Raw genomic sequence first — 25,778 nt, 5'->3', positions numbered from 1 at the left:
TGTGACCAGCAATGAAACAGAGGTAGCCGCATCAAAATCGAAGCCTCAACATCCTAATCTAACCATCCCATTCCCATCTCCATACTCCTTTTTTTTCCCTAGAAAATTTCAATCTGAGCGAACATGTAATTGAATTAATGCCAATTTCCAACCCTTAAATTCACAATAAGCATAGAAGAAGAGAAGGAAAAACACTGCATCATTTTAGAGTTTCTCTGATATTTATGTTCTTTACATTTAGGTCTGACACCTTTAAAAGAGCCCAACATTCCAGCAGCCCAGAAAAAAGTTCATGACAGATGTTAAAACATGGAACCTCAAGATCTTCTTTTTATCTATAGTTGTATGGATTAGCAAACAATAACCAACATTCATATACTCTTTTACATTTTAATTGATATGATTAATGGCTTATTTGACTTCTATTTTAATAAAACTAAATGTCAAGTGAAATATTATATTAGTATTCAATTATTTTATGTTATGATGATTATTTTCGAAAATTTTATCTAATAAAAAATTTAAGATTTTTCATGTAAGCAATAATTTTAATGAGTTACACTCTAAATTTGTCACCATACTATATGTGGATATTGAAATTTGTTATTATATTTTATTTTGGTTGATGTTAGTCATTATACTTTAAAAATATAGATAAATTTACCACTCAACTTTTATGTGATTGAAATTAGCCGCAATTTTGAATTTTAATTATTTTTCCACCAACTTTGATTTTTTTAAAATAAAAGTTTACCGATCTTTAATTTTTTTTGAAAACAAAATTTAATGGAAAAAATACCATTTCAAAGACTTTATTTTAATACTTAATTTATAAAAACACTATAAATATTGTTCATTTAAGGAGGACTTGAAAATTTTTTTAAAACATAAAAAAATAATATTTTACTTTATTTTTTATAAATAAAAATTTTATTAATATTTTATATTATGTTAATTAATTTAAATAAAATATTTTTATTAAATTTAACTTAAATTATAAAATTTAATAAAAATTAAACTTTAGTTTCAAAATTCAGTCAATGGCAAAACTCAATATAGAGGGTTAAATTTACCTTTAATTTAAATGTATAATGGCAGGTATAAAAAAACAAAATATAAATATAATCTATTTAAAGTATAGTGATAAAATTACACATTAACCTAATTTTAATTTATAAATTTGGCTTCATTTATTTTGATTCATGGTGGTATTTTTTCCTTCAGTTTGACAATTGGGCTAAAAGAAGATTATTGGGCCAAACTTTTATTAATTACCCAAGAAATTCATTAAATCCAATCCTATTAGCTTTTTCCAAGCCATGAATTAATAAATCATAATAATAAGAATTTAATAAAATTAAAAACACGTGGGGGTGTTTTCAAATTTCACCAACCAGATCACAAATAATGTAAAACCCTGTTCCTCACATGCCTTTTGTCTACTCAAATTAACAGCCATTATGAATTTTTTTTTATGTAAATTAAATCAATCTCCAGTCCACCCATATCCTACTATAGGGTACCTTTTTGAGAAAAATTTTACAGAACCCAAGGTTTACAATGAAATCCCCATCCATGCCTGCATCCCTTAAAACAATCAGAGACTGCAGGTTTTAACATCTTCTTCATCCCTTAGCTCGAGCAGCAACCCCCTTTCTTCATTGCAGACACGTCTTTACTGACATCAATTTTCTCCCCCTTGGATGGAACAGCTGAAGCAGCCCCTTCATCACTTGTCTCCATTGCCTTCTTGCTTACTATGTGATAGATCTGTGTCAGCACTTCTGCGAATGCGTTTTCCACGTTTGTTGCTTCCAGGGCTGAAGTTTCCATGAAGTAGAGGGATTCTTTCTCCGCAAAGGATTTTGCATCCTCAGTTGGGACAGCCACAAGGTGTCGGAGATCTGATTTGTTGCCTATGAGCATGACCACGATGTTGGGATCCGTGTGATCCCTCAACTCTCTTAACCACCTCTCCACATTTTCAAACGTGGAGTGTCGGGTCACATCATACACAAGTAGCGCACCAACAGCTCCTCGGTAATAGGCACTTGTGATGGCACGGTACCTGACAGTGTGTGAAGACGAGTTCAGAAAACAAAACAAAAACTTCCACAAGAAAGTCAGATCTTTCGAGTACAAAAGAAGCAGGTTTTAAACGAAAACTATCCAGCCACTTAACAACCTCATCAACCCTAATTACACTCTATACCCATCATCCCCCGAAACCAAGGGTCAATCATGCATCCGTTGACCATGATTCTAAAACTAAGGTGGTGCAGCTCATCAATGATGTAGAAGCAATTCCTTCAATCTTTATCTGAATCCAAAAACTATATAGAGACATTACATATCACAGCCCAAAATGTTGCTAAATCGATGGTTTTATTGTTCCTCTGGGTTTATTATCGCATCCTCCTTCCCCTTTCTTCCTGCTAATCCAAGGATGATGTCAATAACTTGCATTTTCATATCCAAAATGAATGAATCACATTACAAAACATATGACAACTTAGTAGCCTTATACCATAATAGAACAAGATATACCGACAATGAGGAGCATGCTCTAGCTGTAGGATCCAAGGGACTTTTTGTATTGAAAACATTTCATATTCGTAAGATAAAAATCAACAAAACAATTGACAAATCGATGTTGTTCAGCAAAGCATATCCACCCAAATTATAATATTTAGGTGTTCAACTACAATGTTACTCAAATAAAACAAGCTACAAGCCCCTTATATTCAAGTGATAAATAGTAGCAATTCCGCAGTGCAAAAAAAGAAACCATATGAAACAGTAAGTACCCACTTTTCCAGCACAGAAGAGTAAAAGAAAAAACTATTTACTTAAGCACTAATATTTCCCTCTTAAAATCCTGAACAATGATACCAGACAATGACTAAAAAGGTCTCTCTAACAAGCTAACATCTGTTTACTAGTTCAAATCATTTCTTCCATTACCAATTTACCACAAACTACCTACAATTCCCTGTCACAACCTGAGTATCAAACAAGATTGGATGGTAAACTAGATTCACAATTTCTCGATACAGGTAAGCAATGACTACATATGAGAAAAATTAGCAAGTAGGCAGGTAATTCTACACCCAACTTATTACAGTACTTCGACTGAGTAAACTGGACTATCATAGTGCAATTGTCACTCTACAATGAAATTGAAATCATGGATTATAGCAGGAAACAAGCATATTATTGCAAACCGTGACCACTTCGCGTCTTGCTCATTGTCAAAGCCATTAATAACAACTACAAAGGAATACAAACAACTCATGCAACGAGATTACAAGATGAAGAAACTTTAGATCTGCTGATCCTGACTTCAAATCTATGTTTGATCTATTCGCAACCCAAGCATATTAGTAGTAAGAAAACAAACTAAATATAAATAATAGATTTGTAAAAAAGCAAACAACCACAACACCATTTAAGCACATGTTGCTCACAGATCTAGATATGCAAGAGCAAGACCCTTTCTATTTCTAATACACAGATAAAAAAGAGAAATTCGGAGAACGCCAATTCAGATCAAATCGAACTCTTGCAGAACCAGAGTTGCTTTCTTTCCCCAAGCAGCCAAAGGGACACAATTCCCTTTATATGTTTGCTCACCTTTCTTCGCAAACAAGCAGAGAAGTAACATACCCAGGTCCAAGATAATAATAATAAAATAAAAAACAAGAAAGGAAGACAAGGAAATAGGAAAAGTGAGACCTTTCTTGACCAGCAGTGTCCCAAATCTGAGCCTTGATGACCTTACCATCAACATTCAAGCTACGAGTAGCGAACTCAACGCCAATAGTGGACTTGGACTCGAGGCTAAACTCGTTCCTGGTGAACCTTGAGAGAAGGTTAGACTTGCCTACTCCCGAATCACCGATCAGCACCACCTTGAAAAGGAAGTCGTAGTCATCCTCTGCCCTGTAACCAGCCATCTTTCACCCTCCTCAAAACCCTCCTTTTACTTTCCCTTTTACTTTTGCTTCGAGTGATGAATATGAGAGAGAAAGAGCGTGCAAAAGAGGGTTTCGTTTCAACTTTAAGATCTCTCACTACAAAAAAAAAAGAAAAAGAAAAAAAAGTAAATTTCTTTTTAAATATTTTCCAATGTAAAAGACTGCTGTCTCTGAGAAGAGGGACTCGAGAGTGAAAATTAGAGGAAGTGGGATTTGGTACTTTTTTTTAGAGTTGGAGACAGATTATCTTGGCTTTTATTCTTTACTTTTACATGTTAAATGTTAATATAAATTTAATTTATTAATAATTTTGCAATATTAATATATAAATATAAACTATTAATTGTGTATGGAAGGAACAGTTATGCATTGATTTGGGAATTAATTTATATAGTTTTATAGTAAAGTTGTAGAGTGAAATTAACATATGATAAGATGTACAAATGTATGTTTTCAGTAACAGAATTATGCTTACTTGGATAATAAAATCACAAGTATCAAAAAGGAATATATATATATAAACTATATTATGATATAATTTCATGTAGCAAAATTATAAATATATAAAAATAAATTAAGTATGATTTTGTTGAAATTATAAAGATGAAAAAAGAAAATTATAATGTCTTGGATGCGTATGTATTTTTTTTATATTTTATATACAAATATGAAAACACATCCTTTATAAAAAAATATTACGGGTGTTTTTAGCGGTTAAAAAGGAGTAGTGGTCTGGAGTTTGGAGGAATGTTAGATTTGGAATAAAGATGGTAGGTAATTACAGGACAGGAATTGTTGCAGTTTTTGGTCGTTTTATTGCAGAGAGAAAGTAGAAAGTGGAAGCTTCAAGTTCAAGTGACTTCAATGCTGATGGTGAGATGTTTGTTGTGTTTTGGTTTGTGTATAAACGGGGTTGATGGCTGTTGCAAAATGTAATGAACTTGAGGTTTAATTAAACCATATTTAATTAGCCAATGGAGTGATGACATTTTATAATTATTTTTCCTATTTTAATTAATTCAGTTATTAAATTTTAAATACCAGCTGTACCAAAAAAGTAAAAACGAGTGGTGTAATTGGAGGAGAAAATGACAGGTAATGTTGGAAGGTTAATGCGATTAGCTCAAACGTGAGCTTTTATGATTACCAGCACTATCAACTACTCATGTTTTATTTTTCTTTTAGGTAATGACCTTACCTTTTTTTTCTCATTGTTTGTCCAAAACCATATTAATAGTTGTAGCCACATTTTTAATTCAATTAAATAATATAATAAATAAAAGGTTAAAAGATGCTTTTAGTCCTTCTAGTCTTCATACATTTGGAATTTAGTCCTATTTTTATTTTAAGAGATTTTGTTATCTTAATTTTTAGATTTAAAAATAAAAGCTCAGTTATTAATACTGTTAAAATTTATATATTAAATTCAAGTCTATTATAAAGTAATTATTTTATTACATGATTATTACTTTTTTTATTTCAAAATGTCACACTAATAAATTTAATAGAAAAACATTAACAATGTTATTAACAATTTAACTTAAATTTTTGAATTCAAAAAAGTAAAAGATAAAAAATTTAAAATTATAAAAATCTATATATAAAGACATGAAGCATATCTTAACCTAAATAAATAAGTTAAATTTAAGATTTATATTTATCCTGGTGGACTGGGTAGGCTAGGCCATGTTTTATAAACTAGAGTTTCGACCCAGTTCATGGCCCATATTCATCCCTAAACTCAGGCTCTTTCCACTTTGCCAGTCAGGAGCTTTACTTAGGCCTGAACCAACTTAAATAGCAATCAGTTCGGTTATAAAGCCCAGGAAAACACAGTGTTAGGCTAATGATTTTGAATCAACTTAATTTACGCTAGTAAAAAGTCCTGTCCTACAGTGATGATTTGACATAAAGTAGACGCCAAATGTCGAACTACTGGTTTTAATCGAGACTCAGTCCAACGTTTTCTTCAATACGGTCACCTAAATTTCTGGAATTGGTCCCTAGTTAATTATTAGTTTCGTGACAGATAGCTGGCCACAGCTCCCAACTTATAAATATTGTTATAACCCTTTTCCCTGCAGTGTAATTTTGATTCACAACTGGCCCCATGATGTTCTTTTGGATGCAACTATGGACGGACTTAATAGCCATACAGAAAAAAAAGAAAAGCAAAATTTGAAGGGTTTGATTCAAATTCGTTTAATCTGATTATTGGCTGATAAATTGCTTTTAGACGGGAGTTTCGTTTCAAGAGAAATGGTTTGTTCAGTGAAAGGAAGTGGGAAAAAATGGGTCTCCAAAGTCGAAGCTGAAAGTGTTACTAAGGACAGTGTTCTTTGCTCCCCACTAAGTTGAAATCATTGAGGCATACTTGAAAAGTTACTCAGCATCCAATGAGTTGAAATTATTGCCACCTACGAACATGTCCAAAGCCATGGAAAAGGGCAAATGGCTGGCCCTACTGCTTCCTACTTTCAAACTGTAACCTGCACTAGAAATATGTTGTTTCTGGTATAACGTAAACTAAGAGCTCTACAAGCTCAGAAGACGATAAAAATGGAAATTATTGAATGCAGCTTTTTGATTTTTAAATTCGACTTTAGCTTTTGCAACAATAGAATCTTCCCATGTCGTCACTAGCAACATGATATGGGCAGAAATAATTCAGTTCCAAAAGTCAAAAATTGTTGTCCCATGTTCCGTATCTTGATGATGTTTGTCAGTAGATTGCTTGCAAGAAAATTCAACTCCATTTACAGGATGATTTGAACCTTAATATCATATGGGAACTTGGATATAGCAGATTGTACTACACTCCCATCTTTCATGTTTCAAATCACATTCTCGAAACCATCTTTGCTTCAGCAACGATGGACTTCCAATGAACAACACAAGAAGGGTCCACTCAAAGAACATAACCATTCATCCATACATACCAAACAAAATCGCAGATATTCATTGTAAGCTCTTTATGCCTCACAATATTGCTTAGCCAAAACTTAGCCAAAACTAGTCCAAGTTCCACTGAATTCAGACCCCAGTAATATAAACCCTTTAGTTATGCCATCCAGGACTATCTTTATCTAGGTTCCCACTTCTTTCCCCCCAAATTCTAGCCCTTTAAAAATGTTGTCTCCTCCTTCTCACCAATCCCAGGCTTGTTTTAATTATCATTATCTTGTTGTTATCTTTTCGGAGTTTATTTTGTACTGAGTTGTATTGTTTATCAATGTCAAACTTTCAAGTCTTTTCATCTTCACCTTCTAATTTGCCGTAGTCATCTCCTGTTAAGGTTCAAGTGGTTCCTAAATCTGTTTCCGATCGCCTTCTCGAGAAGTTCCTCGACGTGTCTGAATTCAACTTTGATTATGAGAAGAGTGGAATTTGGTCTCCCCCGGTTCGGAGAAGTGCCTTTTTAAGCTCTCTTGGTAGAATATTCACTGAACAAGATATGCTTGAAAGGCTCAAAAGAGTAATGGACCGACGTCGTAGTAAGAGATAATTTTTTTTTCAATGTATGGCTTTATATTTTCCCATCACATATGATTGAATTCATTTCTGTTCCATAATTAAGAAGTGGAATTCAACTTGGTTCAGCTTCAATTTTGATCCTGTTGAGGTTTGTTAATGAAGTTTTTGAACTTTTTTTGCAGGCATTTTGCTGCTTTTGAAGGAGACTATTGGAAATGTGAAGACCGGTAGTATACTTTACCTTCTTCTATGTAAATGTTATAGTTTTCTAGGAGAAATATATATATATTAGTGAATAATATGCATTTGCTTAATTGCTCAACCGAAATTCCACCATTTTTTTCTGGTAATTTTCTTGGCTAGTGTTAGTTTTTCTTGAAAAATAGTTGCAAAAACCCAAGCCTGCAGCAGCTCCCAAGATTGAAAACCACATTCCCATCTGATCAGCAAGATCCAAAATCCAACATGCTAAGGTACTTTTGCATTATTGAAATTGATGTAAATAAATTAAACTATGATTGGCCAATATGTATAGCATTGGACAAAGATGAACTAAGTTCCAAAGCAGAAAAGCACAAATATTTTTTTGGATTTGGGAAGCTCTGATAGAAGAAGCCTAGTTGTTCGCCAATATATTTGACCGACAGGATATCTCCGTTCTACACATGAATTTCAAAGGGCGTCTTAAGTTGTGTCATTCGTAAAGCAGAGGTAACTTTTATGATATCCGAATCTTTAGGATAGCCAGTGCCGAAACATAACAGCCGAATACGTTTGAGAATTGAACGCATTGGAGAACATACATATGACTTTGTAAATTTCTATGTTGTCGAAAGAACTAAAAGGTATGTATGACTTCAGGTCAACGATGATTTCTATATGTTTGAATGCACTCTTGACGAGGAAAGAACAAAATATTTGCCGGTTGTAGCAGTAAGAACAAGTGAATGATGGTCATATTTAAATCTTGTGTTCTTTTGGTAGCCAACGCCTAACCATTCCTGCTTATACAACCTAAATTATAGCCTATTTTAGCTTGATACAATCAATGTTTATCTTAAGCATTTATCTAGTTTGGTAGTGGCTTTTCTGCCGGACTCAACTCTTTATTTTTCTGCAGGAAACCGAACAACTTGGACAAACAGCAATCAATCCATTCCTCAAGAAACAAAGTTCACGTATGGCTCCTTGGCTCGCTTTATACTTTTCAAGGCAGAAACAACCCAAAATAGTACATTTGGCAACTATGGATTTGGATTCGGCTTCTTTTGCAATTGCCCTTACAAAGATTACTGTGACTTGTCGATTATGTTCGTGGATATGCTCAATGGTGAAGTTAATTTAAAGGAACGTCCCCAGGTGGTTTGGACTGTAAATTGGAATGTGCCGGTTAAAGAAAATGCTACACTCAAATTCACCCAAGGTGGAGAGTTGTCTTTGATGGATGAACATGGCAAGTAAATTTGGTCAACTCATTCATCTGGTACCTCTATTGTTGGTATGAGCATTGATGAACACGATACTATGATACTCTTTAATGACACTCGACCAGTTTGGAATCTTCCCAGTATCCTACTGTCACTCTTCTATTGGGCCAAGTACTATGGCCAAACCACCAGATTACTTCAAGAACCACTTCAGTCCATGACAATCAAAGCTTATTTTACCTTTCTTTGAATTCTCATAGCGCGGTTGCATCTGTGGTGGGTGAGTGTTAAACGTGAGTATAAAGATTGATTGAGGTTGTTAGTCTGTTGTCAATTTGTTAATTAGTTGGTTAGGATTAGTTATCTTCATGTGAGTATATAAAATTCATCAATGTATTCATTCGAGATGAGGAATATTCATTAGAAAATTACTCTATAGTTCTTCTGGTATTTCTTTAACAATATTTTCGTTTATGTCTATGATATCTAACATGGTATCAGTCGCCTAACCTCCTGAGGTCTTCATCCGCTGCTGCTCCATGGCTAATTCACAAGATTCCATGTCTATTGATCGTTCTACTCCGTGTTTTTCTAGCTCCCGGTTGATTCAGGCTTTCCCTCGTCACGATACAGTAAAATTAGATGAGAAGAATTTTGTGCTTTGGCAGCAACATATCAGATTAATCACAGAAGGATATGAGCTGCAAAGTTTTTTAGATGGTACACTACATGCTCCGCCTCGGTTCGTTGTGTCTTCGGATGGTGTTCTGACTCCAAATCTAGAGGCACTCGTCTTTCTTCAATAAGATAAACTCTTAGCATCTTGGTTGTTTTCTACTATTAGTGCATCTTTACTGTCTTCTTTTACAGCTGCTAAGACGGCGTGTGACATCTGGAGTATTACTAATCGGCTGTTTGCTACCTCCACCTGTGCTAAAATTTCCCGAATCAAACATGAGTTACACTCCCTCAGAAAGATGTGTTGAGTGTTACTGAATATGTAGCCAAGGTTCAGAACATTTATGCTCTCTTTGAGGCGTCTAGCTTTGTCGTTTCGGAGGCTGAAAAGGTCGAAGTGATTCTAGCTGGTCTTCCATCGGAGTTCGATGCTGTGTTAACTCTCGCATCATTTTCGTCGAAGACCCTCCCATTTCAAAAGTTGGTTGATGTGTTGATGGAGTTAGAGAGTCGCCAGACACAAGTGGTGCAAGAAGCGTCGATGCTTGCGAACGTGCCTGAAGCGTCTCCGGTTGTGGCAGTGACCGAATCTGATCTTCGCTCTGGGCGTGGTGGTTGCTTCTCATCTGGCTCGCGTGGGCGTGGTTTTCATCCTCGAATACAGTGCCAGATATGCAGTCAGTTTGGTCAACTTGCACAACGATGTTTCTACCGATTCAACCGTGACTACGGTGGTCAGAGCGAACCAAGTCCAGTGCGTTTTTCTGGCCAAAGTTTGCCTAGTAATTTTGCTAGCTGATCTACTATTTTTTATGGACATGAGCGACACATAGAGACTGTTTCAATTCCATGGGAAGGCTGGTCGTCGTCTTCAACATTTGGGTTTGGTTTTTCGAATGGTAGGAATTCTGATAATTTTGCTAATGGTTTTGCTTGGTATCATGATGGCCCACTGTGATGTATGGTGTGTGTGTCAGACCACAAAATGAGCCTATATTTGTAAGTAATTTGGGCCATGGTTTTGGGAACAGTGTAGAGCGAGATTTGGGGCGCCATTTTGGGCGAGAAATGGGCCATCATCAGTTGGGGTCGTCTGCTGGGGTGTCTAGGTTACCTGTTCTAGGCCAGTCATTTGGGTTGCATACTTCTAGTGGGCTGCCTGATGGACAGGTAAATACTGCCCAAATTTTGGGCTGAACGATTCTAGTGGGCCGCATAATGCTAGTCCGAATTTTGGGCTGAACAATTCTAGTGAGCCCAATGTCAATCATGTTGGTTTTAACAGTTTTCTATACAATAATGGTCCTGACCACGTGCTAGAGTACTTGATGTTGACTCCTTATAGGGTGTTGGTCTGTCCCGAATTCTTGATTTTCATACGTCTGATTTTTCGGCTGCTACACAATATAATTCTAATTTTGATAAAACTAATTCATATGTTCCAACACCAGTAGGGACCTCATCCTGGTATCCAGATTCAGGAGCCACTCATCATGTCTACCAAGATGATTCTGGTTTTAAATGCGACAATCTGTATTCAAGTACTTCTTCTCTGGTAATGGAAAATGGAACTCCCACTAAAATTTCGTCTATTGGTAATGCATTTTTACCTACAACAAAGAAGTTATTACATCTATCTAATGTCTTGTGTGTGCCCAGCATCCGGAAAAATCTTATGCCTTTTGGACTTAATTGAATGTTTTGATGAATTTTGGACTTAATTGAATGTTTTGATGAATAAAAAGGTTAAATTTGATTATGTTTAGATCAAGAAACGAAGAAAAAGGATTTGGATCGCGGGAAAACGAAAGTAATTGAATAGTCGATCGTGTCCGCTAATATCCGAGGTAAGTCGACTAGCTATTTAATGTTAATAATTCAATATAAATATATATATATTTGTGTGTATGAATATCTACTGTATTTTTATGTTAAGGTATAAAAAATATATATACTTTGATTAATTAAGTTGATATATGGATGGCTTATATGTGTACACTTATATTCGGCTATATGAATATAAGTCTAATTAAGCTTTGGGGATTAAATGTAGTTAAGAATGGTGCATAGATGGATATAATTATATATAGTATAGCTATATGTTTGAAACTTCATTTGGAAATATTTGATGATATGAGGGCTATAATTGCAAGAACAATTTTCGAATATGTATATGTATAATTAAGTATAATCTTTGAGTTTGATTAAGGGTATATATTGTATATACTTTAATAATTTTGAATGAATATCTCTGTGTGAATTGAAGAATATACATGTATATTTTCGAATTAGTTCTGAACATATTTCAAGGTTTAAATGTTAAGTATATTTATATATATGGAAATATCGAATAGGTAATAATATACATATATAGTTATATCGTATAAGTGTAAGTATATGAGTTAAAATATAATGTATGAATTGTATATATATATGTGTTAGTTAATGTATATTTGAGTTTTATAAGTTAAAACAAATTGCATAGATTCTCTCTATATATATATATTTAGCCGAATATATATATATGCTGAATTTTGTAAGTTGGATGAAATTTAATGGATTACATATATGTTAACCGAATGTATGTATTGCATTCGATAAGTTGAAATTAATCACATGAATTATATGTATGTTAGTTAATGTTTGCTTTGAGTTTTATAAGTTGAAGCTTATAATATAAAAGAAAATATATATAATATTCGAATGCAGGTATTGAGTTCTATGAGCTGAATTTAATGATATGAACTATAGAGATGTTATTCAAATGTATGTTTGCTACAAAGATTGGAAAAATAATTCGATTCTTGCTGAGATACGATTATTGAAATGATGTATATGAGATATAAAGAATATCTAGATTTTCTTATAAAGAATTTTGTGAAAGACCAATTTCATATCCGTGGTATTCAGGCTCGATGCCTAGCAGATGTAGTGCCGGTGAATTAATTCAGACTTTAAGTCTAGCAGGCTAAGTGCCGGTGATCTGAACCAGGTTATGAACTTAGCAGGCTAAGTGCCGGTGATCTGAATCAGGTTATAAACCTACCAGGCTACGTGCCGGTGATCTGAATCAGGCTATAAGCCTAGCAGGCTAAGTGCCAGTGAATATGTTAATTAAGTGATTATATGCATGTGATATATATAAATATATAAATAATTTTGGGTTATATATAATGAATAAGTATATGAATATTTATTTATATGTATTCGATGAGCTTATAAATGTTTGGACCTATGTGTTTAGTGAATAGGCACATATATTGGTTGATATGAAAATTGTTGAATATACATGTATGCAATCGGCACATGTGGATTAGAAGTATAAATGTGCATTTGATTCATGTAGTTGATAAGTAAAAATATAAGCTTTTGACATATGAATTTGAAAGATCATAGATATGCATTCATAAAATGCAAATGATAAGTATATTTGGAATTTGTATATGCAATTAATGATTATGTATGTAACTTGATTATAAGCATATAATGATTATACATATGTTCGTTTATATGTATTTTAGTTATGCTATAAACTTACTAAGCTATAAAAGCTTACTTTGATTGTTTTTTGTCCATTTGTTTTATAGATTTTGGAGACGCGTTACGAGCTCGGGGATCATCAGCATAGTCTATCACACTATCGACTTCTTTTGGTATTTTGTTAAAAATTTGAACTCGATCTTATGGCATGTATAGGTTTGAGTATGTTTTTTGTTAGTTTTGGATCGCAAAATATAAATAGCCATGCGAAAATGATTTAAATTCCATGTTTGTGATCAGTTTGGTTTAAAAAAATGGTTGTGTTTGTTTGGTAATGCCTCGTAACCCTAATTCGGTGACGGATAAGGGTTAGGGGTGCTACAGGAAAGATGAAGAATCATCATCTTCTTCCCATGCATCCAACGTATGAAGAGAAAAGAAGGAAAGATACTTTCTTTTATTTACAATTTGGTCCTTTTACCAAATACTCACCATTTTCACTTAGAAATCAAAAGAATTTCTATATCCATCAAGAGAGAAAGATAACAAGGAAACAATGGGGAGCTAGAACATCAAGTTAGATTCAAGAAAGAGAAGCTGGAGGAGAGAGAAAATCAAGTTAAAGGTTGAAACTAATAGGACAAGGTAAGAACATCAAGATTTCAATATATTTTTAAGTTTGATATTATTGAAAAAGCATGGGAATGATGTTATTGTAGAGTTTTCTTAAATAAGGTCTTATGTTCTTGATATATTAGTGAAGGGAAATAAGACAAAGTGATGGGAAATATTATAGAGAAAAAGAATAAAGGAGTTATAAACTTAGTAATCAACATCGTGCATTAAAACAGTTTTGGACAGTAGTAGTAGTCTAACTTTGGAAAATCACCAAATATTGTGGGAATCAAATTAAAAGATGAAAAAAATATGAAATTAAAGCTTAATGAGTCTAGTTTCTTATAAAAGAAACGGTGCAAGGAATGGAATTGTAAATCATGAGATATAATAAATTTTGTGAGACAATGTCAGAATGATTTCAGAATCCTCTGCTCTGACTTGGGAAAATCATTAAAAATTGTACAAAATAATCATGGGATATAATTTATATGATTATATTTATTAATGAGTATATTTTCAAGAGAAACAAATGATAACATTATCCAACTTCTGTATAATGGGATAATTAATTTTTAGTGAAGAGGGGTCAGAACTGTCAAACAGTGAAACAGGGGAGAATTTAAAAAATAAACTGTACTAATTGGCTAAACCAAAAATTCTAAAAAATTTATGGTAAGAAGATATGTGAGTCTAGTTTCAGGAAAAATTAGTGGATTTAAATTTGGAGTTCCATATCTCCAGATATAATAAATTCAGTGACTATGACACAAGTGGACAGTTTTGAATGAACATATAAATAAATAGTAAAATTATAAATAATGTTACATATAAGCATGCTATATACATTAAGGATGTGGAATGGAGAAGAGGAGGAGGAAAATATATTATTATTCAACTAGCATGAGTTTTCATTAAAAATGGCTAATTTGCATGTTTTAGGTTCAAAGACTAAATTGAATAAAAGTAAAATTTTAAGGGTAAATTTGTAAAAATTTCAAAAAGTGACCAAATTGCATGAAATGAATTTTTTTATTATTTAAATTTAATAAATTGAATGAAATATTAATTTAGATCAAGATTGGGTGGAAATTCGAGAAAAATAGAAAATTATCAAAATGTCCCTGAATTTTGGTATTTCTGTAATTTAGCCTAGTAAGTTCGTATGAACTATATTCTGTATAATTTTAATTAAAGTGAATGTTATTTGGTGATGAATATTATATAAATATGTGTTTTATTATTGGAATTGAATTATTATTGGTAATATGTATAATTATTAGATGCATTGAAATGATTATCGGAAGCTCGATTGGGTTGGAAGCTTGTCAGAGATATATCACACTATCCATTGGTTCTATTTGTAATTTTGGATGATTTGATTCTGGTTATAATGGCATGTATAAGTTAAATTGGCCAACGTTAGCTCATTAATGTTTTGATTTTGATTGGTTATAAATATGAATGCTTGATGAAATGAAATGTCTGTAAATTAATTTCTAAACTCCGGTAATGCTTTATAACCCTATTTTGGCGATGAATACGGGTTAGGGGTGTTACAACTCAGGTGTGACAGACTTGGGGTTTGCAAATGGGGTACCTGTAACTGTCCTATCGGACCAAATCGCAAACACCATTTTGCCCTGATAAATTACTAGTATCCTAATCTTTGTAATCGAGAAATCAACCCCTAATACTATTTCAGGTGTGACAATTCACTATGAAATGATTCATTTCGGGAGTCTTGCCTATTTCAATACCTTTAATATATCGGCATCCAGTCGTCAGTTACATTGAAAAAAGTTGCAAGCAAGCCTGTCACCACAAACCATCTTATAAAGCTGCCTTCTTTATTTCTTAGGAAATGACGTCAAGCGGTAACGGATATTGTTCTTTACTTTCCCACACTGAGATACTCTCAATCATGGGAAATCCATATAAAGATGGGTATTATTTATCGTCATACATAAAGGTTCCTTTTTGGAAGTTTAATTGTTCCTCTAAGGGATCATCTACCTTTTGCTCTCATTCTTGGTACAAAATCCCATTAGCTATATATTCATTTCTGCTAACCATGGCTTTTCTTTCGCTATATGCTTCCTGCTATTAAAGAAGATGAAATGTGCATGCAGACAATGGAAACATCTTAAGTCACTCATCTCAGGACCTCTAACAAGTTTCTCCTACAGTGAGTTGTCTCTTGCAACAACAAAGTTTACTGAAAGGATAGGAGGAGGTGGCTTCGGAACCATTTATAAAGGGGTGTTAAAGGATGGAACAATGGCTGCAGTAAAGCGGCTTGAAAACATCGGGCAAGGTATCGATGAGTTTCTAGCGGAAGTGGACACCATTGGGAACATACATCATGTAAACTTGGTGAAGCTAATCGATTTCTGTATTGATAAGCGCCACAGGGTTTTAGTTTATGAATATATGAGTAGAGGGTCGTTGGACAAATGGATCTTCCACGAAAACAGTAGCTTCTATCTTGATTGGAAAACAAGGAAGAAGATTGTCTTAGACATAGCTAAGGGCTTAGCATATATTCACGGGGATTGTCGACAAAGGATTGCTCATTTAGATGTGAAGCCCCAAAACATTCTCCTGGACGATAGCTTCAATGCGAAAATATATGATTTTGGGCTATCAAAGTTGATTAACAGAGATGAGAGCCAAGTGGTGACCCGGATGAGAGGCACATTGGGCTACTTGGCTCTTGAGTGGCAACACTCGAGAATCACCGTAAAAGCTGACATTTACAGCTTTGGGATTGTTGTGCTGGAAGGAATCACGGGGAGGATGGTGTTAGATTACAGCCAACCTGATTCGGATGTTTGTTTGCTTAAATTGGTGAAGAATAAAGGACAGGAGAAACGACGATCGGATATAATTGACCTTACGAGAGAATATGTGCACCAACACATTGAAGAAGTGAATGCAATGATAATGTTGGCACTGTGGTGCGTGAATGAGGATCATACGAGACAGCCCTCTATGCATTCAATGGTAAAGTTGTTGGAAGAAGAGAATATGCCGTCTGTAACAGCCCGATTTTGACCCTAATCAGAATAGTGGTTTCGGGACCACACATCCGAGTCTGAAAAGTATTTTAATATTTTTATTCCGTGTTTATTATGTGTGAATTTACATTTGTGAAGGTTTCGTGAATTAATTTTATTATTTGACTGCTTAATTTGAGAAAAGGGCTTAATCGCGTAAAATGAAAATTTAGTAGTTAAATATGAAAGTGCCTAATTGTTGTTGTCTTTATAAGTTGGAGGTTCTATGATGCAATTAGCCCACTATATAAGTTAGTGGATGGCAATGGTCAAGAATGACCTTATATTATATGTTATATATATTAATTAGTAAAGGTTAATTTAGTAAAATAAGAATAATGTTAATATAATGTTAATAAAATAAAATATAAAATAAAAGAACCATGCAATTTTTCATCTTATGGTAGAAGAAAGATAGGTTCGGCCCTTGTGTTCTTTGATTTAGGTATGTGTTTTGTTCGGTTTTTGATAATTTTTACGTTTTTAAGGTCGTTGGTTCTTGTTCTTCAAAACCCATGTCTTAATTTTGTGAATTGTGGATGATTTTGAAATGTGCTATTGATGAATTTTTGAGTTTTATGATGTTAGTGGGTGAAATATGAAATATATTTGTTAGATTGACATGTTTTGTTTTTGAATTTTTTTGGTGAAATTGAGTAATTAGGGTTAAATTGTGAAAATAAATTTTTGAGGGACTAAAATTCTAAATAAATTAAAAATATGGACTTGTAAGGACACTAGGAATATTCGGCCCTTAAGGAGTGTAGTCAAATTTTGTGTATTTTGTATTTTGAACAAAAAATGATTAAATTGTAAAAAGTGTGAAATGTTAGGGGAAAAACTTTAATTTTCCCATTCATGTGTTTTTAGGCTAAATGAAATAGAATGGTGTTTAAATAAGCTTAATTTGAATATGTTTAGATCAAGAATTAAAGAAATCGGATTTGGATCGGGGAAAAGACAAAAGTGGTCGAGTAGCTGGTTTAACAATCAATGACATCCGAGGTAAGTCGATAAGCATATGAATGTTGATTGTAACAGCCCGGTCTAAACCCTAGTCAGACAGTGGTTTCGGGACCACAAATCCGAATTAGAAAAATATTTTAATATTATTTTCTATGTCTATTATGTGTGAATTTGCTTGCGTGAAATTTTCGTGTTTTAATTTTATCGTTTAAGTGTCCGATTAAATGAAAGGATTTAATCGCGTAAAATGAAAATTTAAGGGTTAAATTAAATAGGGCCGAATAATAGTTGTTCTTTTAATTTAAAGGCTTTATGTGGCAAATAGACCATTATTAAAGCTAGTGGGAGGTATTTGACAAGAATGACCTTAGCATGTAAGTTAGAAATTATTATTAAAGGTTAATTGGTAAATGAATTATAATGTATATATTATAATAAAATAAATGAAAATGTTAGTGGATTGTTCATCCACCCATCACCGAATGTTGAAAGAAAAAGAAAGAGTGGAAGCTTTGTTATATTCGGCCTAGGTTGAGCTTGATTAAGGTAATTTTTTTTAATCGGTTTTTGATAATTTTTACGTTTTTGAGATCGTTGCTTCGTGTTCTTCAAAACCCATGCTCTAATTTTTGGAATTTATGATGATTTTGTGATGTACCATTGATGATAGTTTGTGATTTTTGTTGGTTGATAGTAGAAAATAAAATATATGTGATAAATTATAATGTTTGTTTTTGAATTTTTTGATGAATTTGATTATTTTGAGTTAAATTGTAAGAAATATTAAATTGAGGGACTAAAATGTGAAATAAATTACATGCAATGACCTATATGAGACTAGGGAATATTTGGCCAAACTACATTGTGATTAATTTGAAATATTTTGTGTTTTGTGCAATTTGGACTGAATTGTAAAAATGTTAAATATTTGGGGCAAAATGGTAAATCACCCATTTATGTGTTTTTGGATGAAATTAAATGAAATTATGTTTGAATGAGTTAAATTTGAATGTGTTTAGATCAAGAATTAAAGAAATCAGACTTGGATCGAGGGAAAAATAAAGTCGTCGATTAGTCGATCCGTTCCGGTTTATCGCTATCCGAGGTAAGTTTATAATCAAATAGGTGTTATAATTTCTGAATAAATATTAATTATATATGCTGAAATGAAAGTATGCAAAAATATATATATAGCTGAATGTATTTTAGTCGGAAAGTAGAAATAGACGTGAATATGATTTATCAATATTTAGCACTAAGTGTGCGAGTATGGGATAGCTATAGTTATATGAACAGCACTAAGTGTGCGAAACTAAAATGACGAGGTTGAATAAAGGGCACTAAGTGTGCGAAATTAAAATGGAGATGTTGAATAACGGGCACTAAGTGTGCGATACCAAGAGCAATTTGGTTAGATGAGAAAGAACACAAAAAAAAATGCAACTTTATTATGGTCTTGAACAATTATTTAGTACATGATAGATCAAGTATGAAATGGTTGAATAATATATGATATCAAGTTAAGTTGGTTTCTTCGATTGTGAATAAAAAAAATGGTATATGAGGTAAATGAAAGTATATTAGTACATGAAGGCCTATATTCGGCCAAATGGTAAATATAGATGATATTATAATTGTGAATTATATGCATTTATATATATGAATGAGCACATTTGGTTAAGAGTGGGTATATGATTTGAAAATAAATAAATAAATACGTCTTTAATTACATGTAGATCCGGCCAAGTTAAAATTGATTCTTAGTTACATATTAGATAATTAAATTTTGCAAGCTCAAAAGTATATATATATGAATATGATTACATTATTCAGTTTTGTTATTGAATTATTAACATTATTGAATTGTCTATTTGATTATGACTTACTAAGCTATGATAGCTTATGGTGTATGTGTGCTCCTTCGGTTTTATAGATTTTGAAAGCTAGTTACGGGCTCGGGGATCATCAGTGAAGTCAATCACACTATCATCCGTTCATCGGTATTTATAAAAGTTAAATATAAAATCTATGGCATGTATAGGCTATACTACCTTTTGAATATATATATATTTTTTGAATGAAGTGTGTATATATAATAAGCCATACGAAAATGGCTTGTTAATTTTGTTATGAATGGTTTCATGTTTTGATTAAATATTATGGTTGATGATATGGTTATGTTTCGTAAATGGTTGAGATGCTAATTTAATGTCTTTATATTTAGTAATTGAGATTGAATTTGGATTATCATTTACTATGTGAAAGTTGTATATTGAGTTACTGTAATTATAGGATAGTTGAAATTGGTTATTTGCATAATGAATCTTGTTTATGGAATTGGCCTTATTAAATGACCTTTGATTAATTGGGGGAATAAATAATACTAATATATATGTATATATATAGGATTCGGTGTTGGTATGTTTGGTATGAAAATGTTGAATATTGTTGAATTTGACATTAGTTAAAAATAAAATTATATTCGGCTAAAGTTTGAAAATTTGACCATATGAATAGTAACTTTATTTGTTTGATGAACAAATATTTATATACAGTTTGATTAACAGTTTTATGTAATTGAATAATAATATGCGAATATACTATGAAATTATATAAATGCTTATGGAATGTTTGGCCAATGGTTATAAATGTTTGTATTTATAAGGTTGGTATAGGTACATATATTAAAATATAATGATTACATGTAAAATAAGTAAATTTTAAATGTGGGTTTTATATACATAATTGGTCTGTTGTTTATAATAGATTTATTAGTCGAATAAGCGAAATGTGATATGACCGATAGTGGTGTTTGAAATATCTTGGATAAATTTTAATTATTAATTATATGTTTACAAATATGTTCGATACTTGATATGAAATGACTCGTAATAAATTGATATTATATTTTTTATTTAAGATTAGGTTGTTTTAGTAGGTTGAACATGCAAATATCTATGATTATTCGAATTTAATTTTTGGTTTGTTAATACCTCGTAACCCAAATCCGGCGACGGTTACGGGTTAGGGGTGTTACATTGATAAATTCTGATATATATTTAGACTATATTATGAATTAATTTATCATGATTTTTTTTTTGGTATTGTCGAATGCATATATGATTGGGAGATTAAATTCCAAGTTCAATTCGTTTGAGATTTAGTATCTAGAAGTCCCGTACGAATCGTAGGAATAGCTAGGATACTTCTGTCATGACATAAGATTTTCGATATGTGTTCTCGTGTAAGACCACGTCTGGGACGTTGGCATCGGCTTGTGTTGTCGTGTAAGACCTTGTCTGAGATAGTGGCATCGATCTGTGATTACATGTAAGACCACGTCTAGGACGTTGGCATTGTACAAGCTTTCTGACTATCCGCGTATCCTTTTTAATTCCGAACGGTTCAACGGGCAATGTTAAGTGAAAACCGGATGTGAAATTGAACTATCTGTTCAAGTGTGTATTAGTTAATTGTATATACGAAAACGAGATGAGTTGATTTCTTGACATTATATAAGATATGTGAATATAAGCTGTGAAATATCATGATTGTATACAAATTTGATTTGGTTTATAGTATTATTTATGATGACAAGGGTAAAAGTTTATATGTGTTTATGAAAGACCAAATTCGGCCATGTATTTTGTATATGTGATCAATGTATAATATAGTAGTAAATGATATCTCTTTACTGTGAATGATGTGAATTTTAAATTTATTAATTCAATGTTACAAGTCATAATTATTATATGTGTTTATGCTTATGACTTACTAAGCTCCAAATTAGCTTATTGTGTGTTTATATTTGTTTACTTTGTTTTATAGATTTTAAAGTCGTTACGAGCTCGGGGATCGTCAGCCAAGCCTAATCACACTATCGACATTTTCTTTGGTACTTTGGCAAGTTGTTTTCAAGTATATGGCATGTATAGCATAGTTAAAATGTTGATTTTGGAGCTAATGTGTATGTGAAATTAAAAGCCAAACGAAAATGGCTTATTCCTTTTTGTTTGAATTTGGTTTTGATGCATTTAGTTAAGTTTAAGTTACCATGCGCATGGTCAGTTAAGTTTAAGTAATGTATATATATTCGGCTAAAGTAAATATGTTTGATAGATAAAGTTTAGTATTATTGCTTTTGACATATTGGATTTAGATGATGCTTTGGTTAAGCTTATATGGCTTAGAAATAGGTTCATGAATTGAATATTATTTCTTAGTTAATGGATGATTAAACACCTATGCATGTTCGGCCTTATAGGTTGTTATAAGTCTAAGTGTAAAGAACTTATATTTTCGGACATGATATGTATTAAATGGTTAAATAATGTTATAAATATATATATTTATACGTGAATTGGATAAATATTAGGTTTGAATATGTTTAAATGATTTTGATTAAATGTGTATAAATTAAATGAAATTTGTTGGCTAATTAAGCATAACATATTTATTGTTTTAATGCTACATGCATTCTTTTATGACTTATATAATTGAGAAATTTAAATGTTATGACAAATTATTTGTTATAATAGCATAAATATGTAATGGTGGGGTTGTTAATTGAAAAGTCTTTGGATTTTGTGAATAAATATATTTATTTGACATAACATATTATATGTGGATGTTTTGCTTTTATTTTTTTTTATATGAATTTGGTAATAAGTTACAATGTAAGTTGATATGAAAGGTATATAAATCCGCATATGCCATGAATATTAGAATTCAATTGTGATGGTAATACTTGCATTGTTAATTGTTTTGATGGTTTAGTATATATCAGTAAAATTGAGTATTAAGTATGGAATAAATGATAAATTTTTAATAGTGCTGATTTTTAATTTATGTTTTGTAATTAAATCTATTTGTGATTAGTTAAGTCTGACAAAGTCACTTAATGATTAAGTGATTAAGAGTGTTTCATGATTATGCTTTATCCTGTTATGTCCGGTGATGCTAGGGGTGTTACACCGTCACTAGATTTTGCAAGTTTCCTCTAGCTTAAGTTTTCCCCTTATCAAGCTCTGGGATATTCATTCTACAACATTTGTTGTAAAATTAGGCCCATTTTGGGTTGGCCATGTAATTGGATTTTTTAGCCTTTGCTTTTTTATTTTGGGGGTGAGATGCCCCAATTTTCTGATACTATTATTTTATTGACTTCTTAAATTCCTGAAACTTTTTGTGATTGGATAAGTCAAATATTTCATGTCTGATTTAATGAGAAATGACTGATAATTTATTGCTTTTATAAATTAATAAATATTAATATAGTGAAATTTTAACTTACGAGGTTATGGTCTCTAAATCTTTAATTTTCATTAGGGATAATATCAAAATTATAGATAAACTTTGTATTAATATATAATCTTGTACATGAATTTTAGTTTAGTGCGATTATGTACATAAAACTTTGATTATGGTTTAAATGTACATATTAAGTTTCGATTTAGATTCAATTGTACACATCTAAATAAATAATTATATCTATTTTTTTTATATTAGATTAATATAATAGTTTGTGTGTATGGTACATAAACATAAAATTATGCTAGATTGACAATGTTGCTAGGGTTTATAAAAATTAAATCAAAGTAAAGTTTCATGTATAACATTGCACATTGAAATAAAATTCATATGTAGATTTGATATTTATCCATCATCAATGCAATTAAAATTTCATTTGATTTTTATATAGTTTTTATAAATATTCTTTTACGAAAATATTTTTTTACATGATATAATCTAATAATAATTAAATGTATTTATAATTTTTTTAGTTATGAAATTTATGAATTAGTACTCTAAATATCTTCTTCATCCTTCCTCTATTAAAAATTTCTTTCTATTTAATAAATTGAAAATGAATTTTGAGATAATCAACTTAGGCTGCTTAGTCAATACATGAACTACGTGCTCACTTCTATACAGTAAGGAACAAAATGTCATTCAAAATTTCCATTTCTTTATAAAAATTTTTATGAGAAAGCATGAAATTCATCAAGTCATCTACACTTCTCTATTTTCATCATCAATAACAATCGCCATTTCAGGTTTTTTTTTTTTTTACAAAACCAATAAAAATCTTTTATTGAATAATAAGTTTTATATATAAAATATTTAAAAAGTCAAATGAAGATGTTTATAATAGCAATATCTTGAAGCAGAAAGTTATGTCACTGACTCAGGTGTCTGAAACTTAGTGAGACAACGCCCATGTTGTCGCTTCCCAGATACGTGACCTGTTGACATGGGATAATGATTTAGTGACCTTTTTGTACGCGTAATGCCCAGCAAAACATCTTCCCTTTTTAATTTAATGCCGACAATTTATTTTCACCTAAGTTTTAACATGAATTTTTGGTGTTTCTTTTCCCCTATTTGTCTCCTTGGATTTCTTCAAATTTCCTCCTCGTGTTGGTAATTCAGGACCATCTTTCTCTTCAAGTACTGCTACTGAAGTCAACAACGTCGACCATTTATTTCTTTGCGTTCATTTCAATGAAGAGTTACTTGGAATGTGAGAAAAGCTCACAAGTCATGGTTCCTATGATTTTTCTTTAGAATTTTGAATCCAAGTTTGAGTTAAAAAGTTTGAATAAATTCTGATGTTTTCTATATGTTTTTTTGGATTTATCATTAAGTTCACTAAATATCATGGTTGATAAAAGTAATATTATAATATTATTTTTTAGTATAACCATAAATGTTTTTATCGGTTTTATTATTTGAAATTATTTTCTACGAACTAAGGTGCCGTAATCTCATAAAGTTTAAGTCTTCACATTAATAACTTTTTTGACTTGAATGAGCGGTGATTAAAGCTCTTGTCAAACACTTGTTCGGTACAGGTTCGAACCGTGTTACCCCATCCCTATCCCTAATATTGTATCAAAAAACCCATAATTTGTAAGGGGGCATTTGACTCATCCAATATAACATTACAGCTCGTAATCTTACATTCTAAAATGAGATTATAGTATTCAGATTTCAACATTCTGACCATCTCGTAATCTCATGCCACAACCAACCCGTAATATAAGATTTTATCTCATTACGACTTTTTTCTTAGGTAATTTAAGATTACAGGCATAATCTAAAGTTTTAGACAAAATTACCATATATTTTTATTATATTTTAAGACAAAAACCAAAATATCTCATTTTCTTCTTTTTTTTCTCTCTCACTAAGTTTGAAAATCAAAATTCCTAGTCTTCACTTCCCAATTTTAACTCCAAATGCTCCTTAACATTCACCTTCGTCTCCAATTAAGTAAGTTTAATATTTCAATTTCTAGTTCTGTCTTTGTATTACTTTATGGCTTATAGCATTGAGAGATAATTTTAATTTTTTTTCGGTTCTTTTCAATATTTGTTTTAAGCTTTGTGTTTGTTGATTTCAATTTACGTTGTAGGCTTTATGTTTGTTAAGTTAGTGTGTTGTTGATTGTTATGAGTTTTTTCACTTGATTTTTTTAGAAATGTTCTCTCAATTATTATGAATATTTTTTTTAATTTATTAAGGAGAATATATAGAAGGATAGGTAGAAATAGAAGACCTTGTACAATGGCCACCATCACCATCCTTCCTTTATGTTGTATTGTTTGTAAGTTTCCATCAACTTTCAATTTTAAAATCCTAAATTTCTTTTTATTATGAGTTTAATTTATTTTATCAAGATTAATTACTAATGCTTATTCTATTAATTTAATGTTACTGATATAGATTGAAGTTTGAAGCTTATCTGATTTGTTGTTTGTGATTTAAATTGTCATTTCAATATAAACTTTCATTGAGGTCATAGACTTCAATCTTTTTTTTCTCTACAGGGTTTTAGGTTTTTCTTTTCCGCTATTAGGATTATAGAATGATTGGCAATTTGGTGAACTAACTTGCTATTTAGCATCCTCTCAGTAGCTGAATTAATTATTTGGTTGATGGGTCCATATTTTGTAACAAGGATAATATAGTAAAATTTGTTTTTAGGTAATCTTACATTCCGTCAACCAAACACCTAAATCTTACATTCCAGCCAAATAAACCAAACAAGACAATCTCACATTTCACTCATAATCTTACATTCTCGTAATCCTATTATG

At 31.7% G+C, this 25,778-nt stretch overlaps 3 protein-coding genes across 3 annotated transcripts; 2 read left to right on the top strand and 1 right to left on the bottom strand.

The window, feature by feature from the left end:
* Window positions 1–1,374: 1,374 nt before the first annotated feature.
* Window positions 1,375–4,222, bottom strand: LOC107905826 (ras-related protein RABA1c). The gene is made up of 2 exons (XM_016832592.2): window positions 3,736–4,222; window positions 1,375–2,068 (listed from the first exon to the last, which is right to left on the bottom strand). Exons 1-2 carry the CDS (start codon window positions 3,954–3,956, stop codon window positions 1,633–1,635), a joined length of 657 nt encoding a protein of 218 aa, XP_016688081.1. The 5' UTR covers window positions 3,957–4,222; the 3' UTR covers window positions 1,375–1,632.
* Window positions 4,223–6,428: 2,206 nt separating this feature from the next.
* Window positions 6,429–13,321, top strand: LOC107902684 (uncharacterized). The gene is made up of 6 exons (XM_016828822.2): window positions 6,429–6,491; window positions 7,258–7,471; window positions 7,634–7,678; window positions 8,572–11,151; window positions 11,323–11,403; window positions 13,144–13,321. The coding sequence occupies exons 1-4, from the start codon at window positions 6,429–6,431 to the stop codon at window positions 8,910–8,912; spliced, it is 663 nt and encodes a 220-aa protein (XP_016684311.1). The 3' UTR covers window positions 8,913–11,151; window positions 11,323–11,403; window positions 13,144–13,321.
* A 1,810-nt stretch (window positions 13,322–15,131) lies between these two features.
* Window positions 15,132–16,736, top strand: LOC107902685 (G-type lectin S-receptor-like serine/threonine-protein kinase SD2-5). The gene has a single exon (XM_041093857.1). It carries the CDS (start codon window positions 15,767–15,769, stop codon window positions 16,706–16,708), a length of 942 nt encoding a protein of 313 aa, XP_040949791.1. The 5' UTR covers window positions 15,132–15,766; the 3' UTR covers window positions 16,709–16,736.
* Window positions 16,737–25,778: the final 9,042 nt, after the last annotated feature.

Source organism: Gossypium hirsutum, chromosome D05 (assembly GCF_007990345.1).
Source record: "Gossypium hirsutum isolate 1008001.06 chromosome D05, Gossypium_hirsutum_v2.1, whole genome shotgun sequence".
NCBI classification, from domain to species: Eukaryota; Viridiplantae; Streptophyta; class Magnoliopsida; order Malvales; family Malvaceae; genus Gossypium; species Gossypium hirsutum.
The sequence above is the reverse complement of the archived record's forward strand: the minus strand, read 5'-3'. Positions and strand labels throughout refer to the sequence as shown.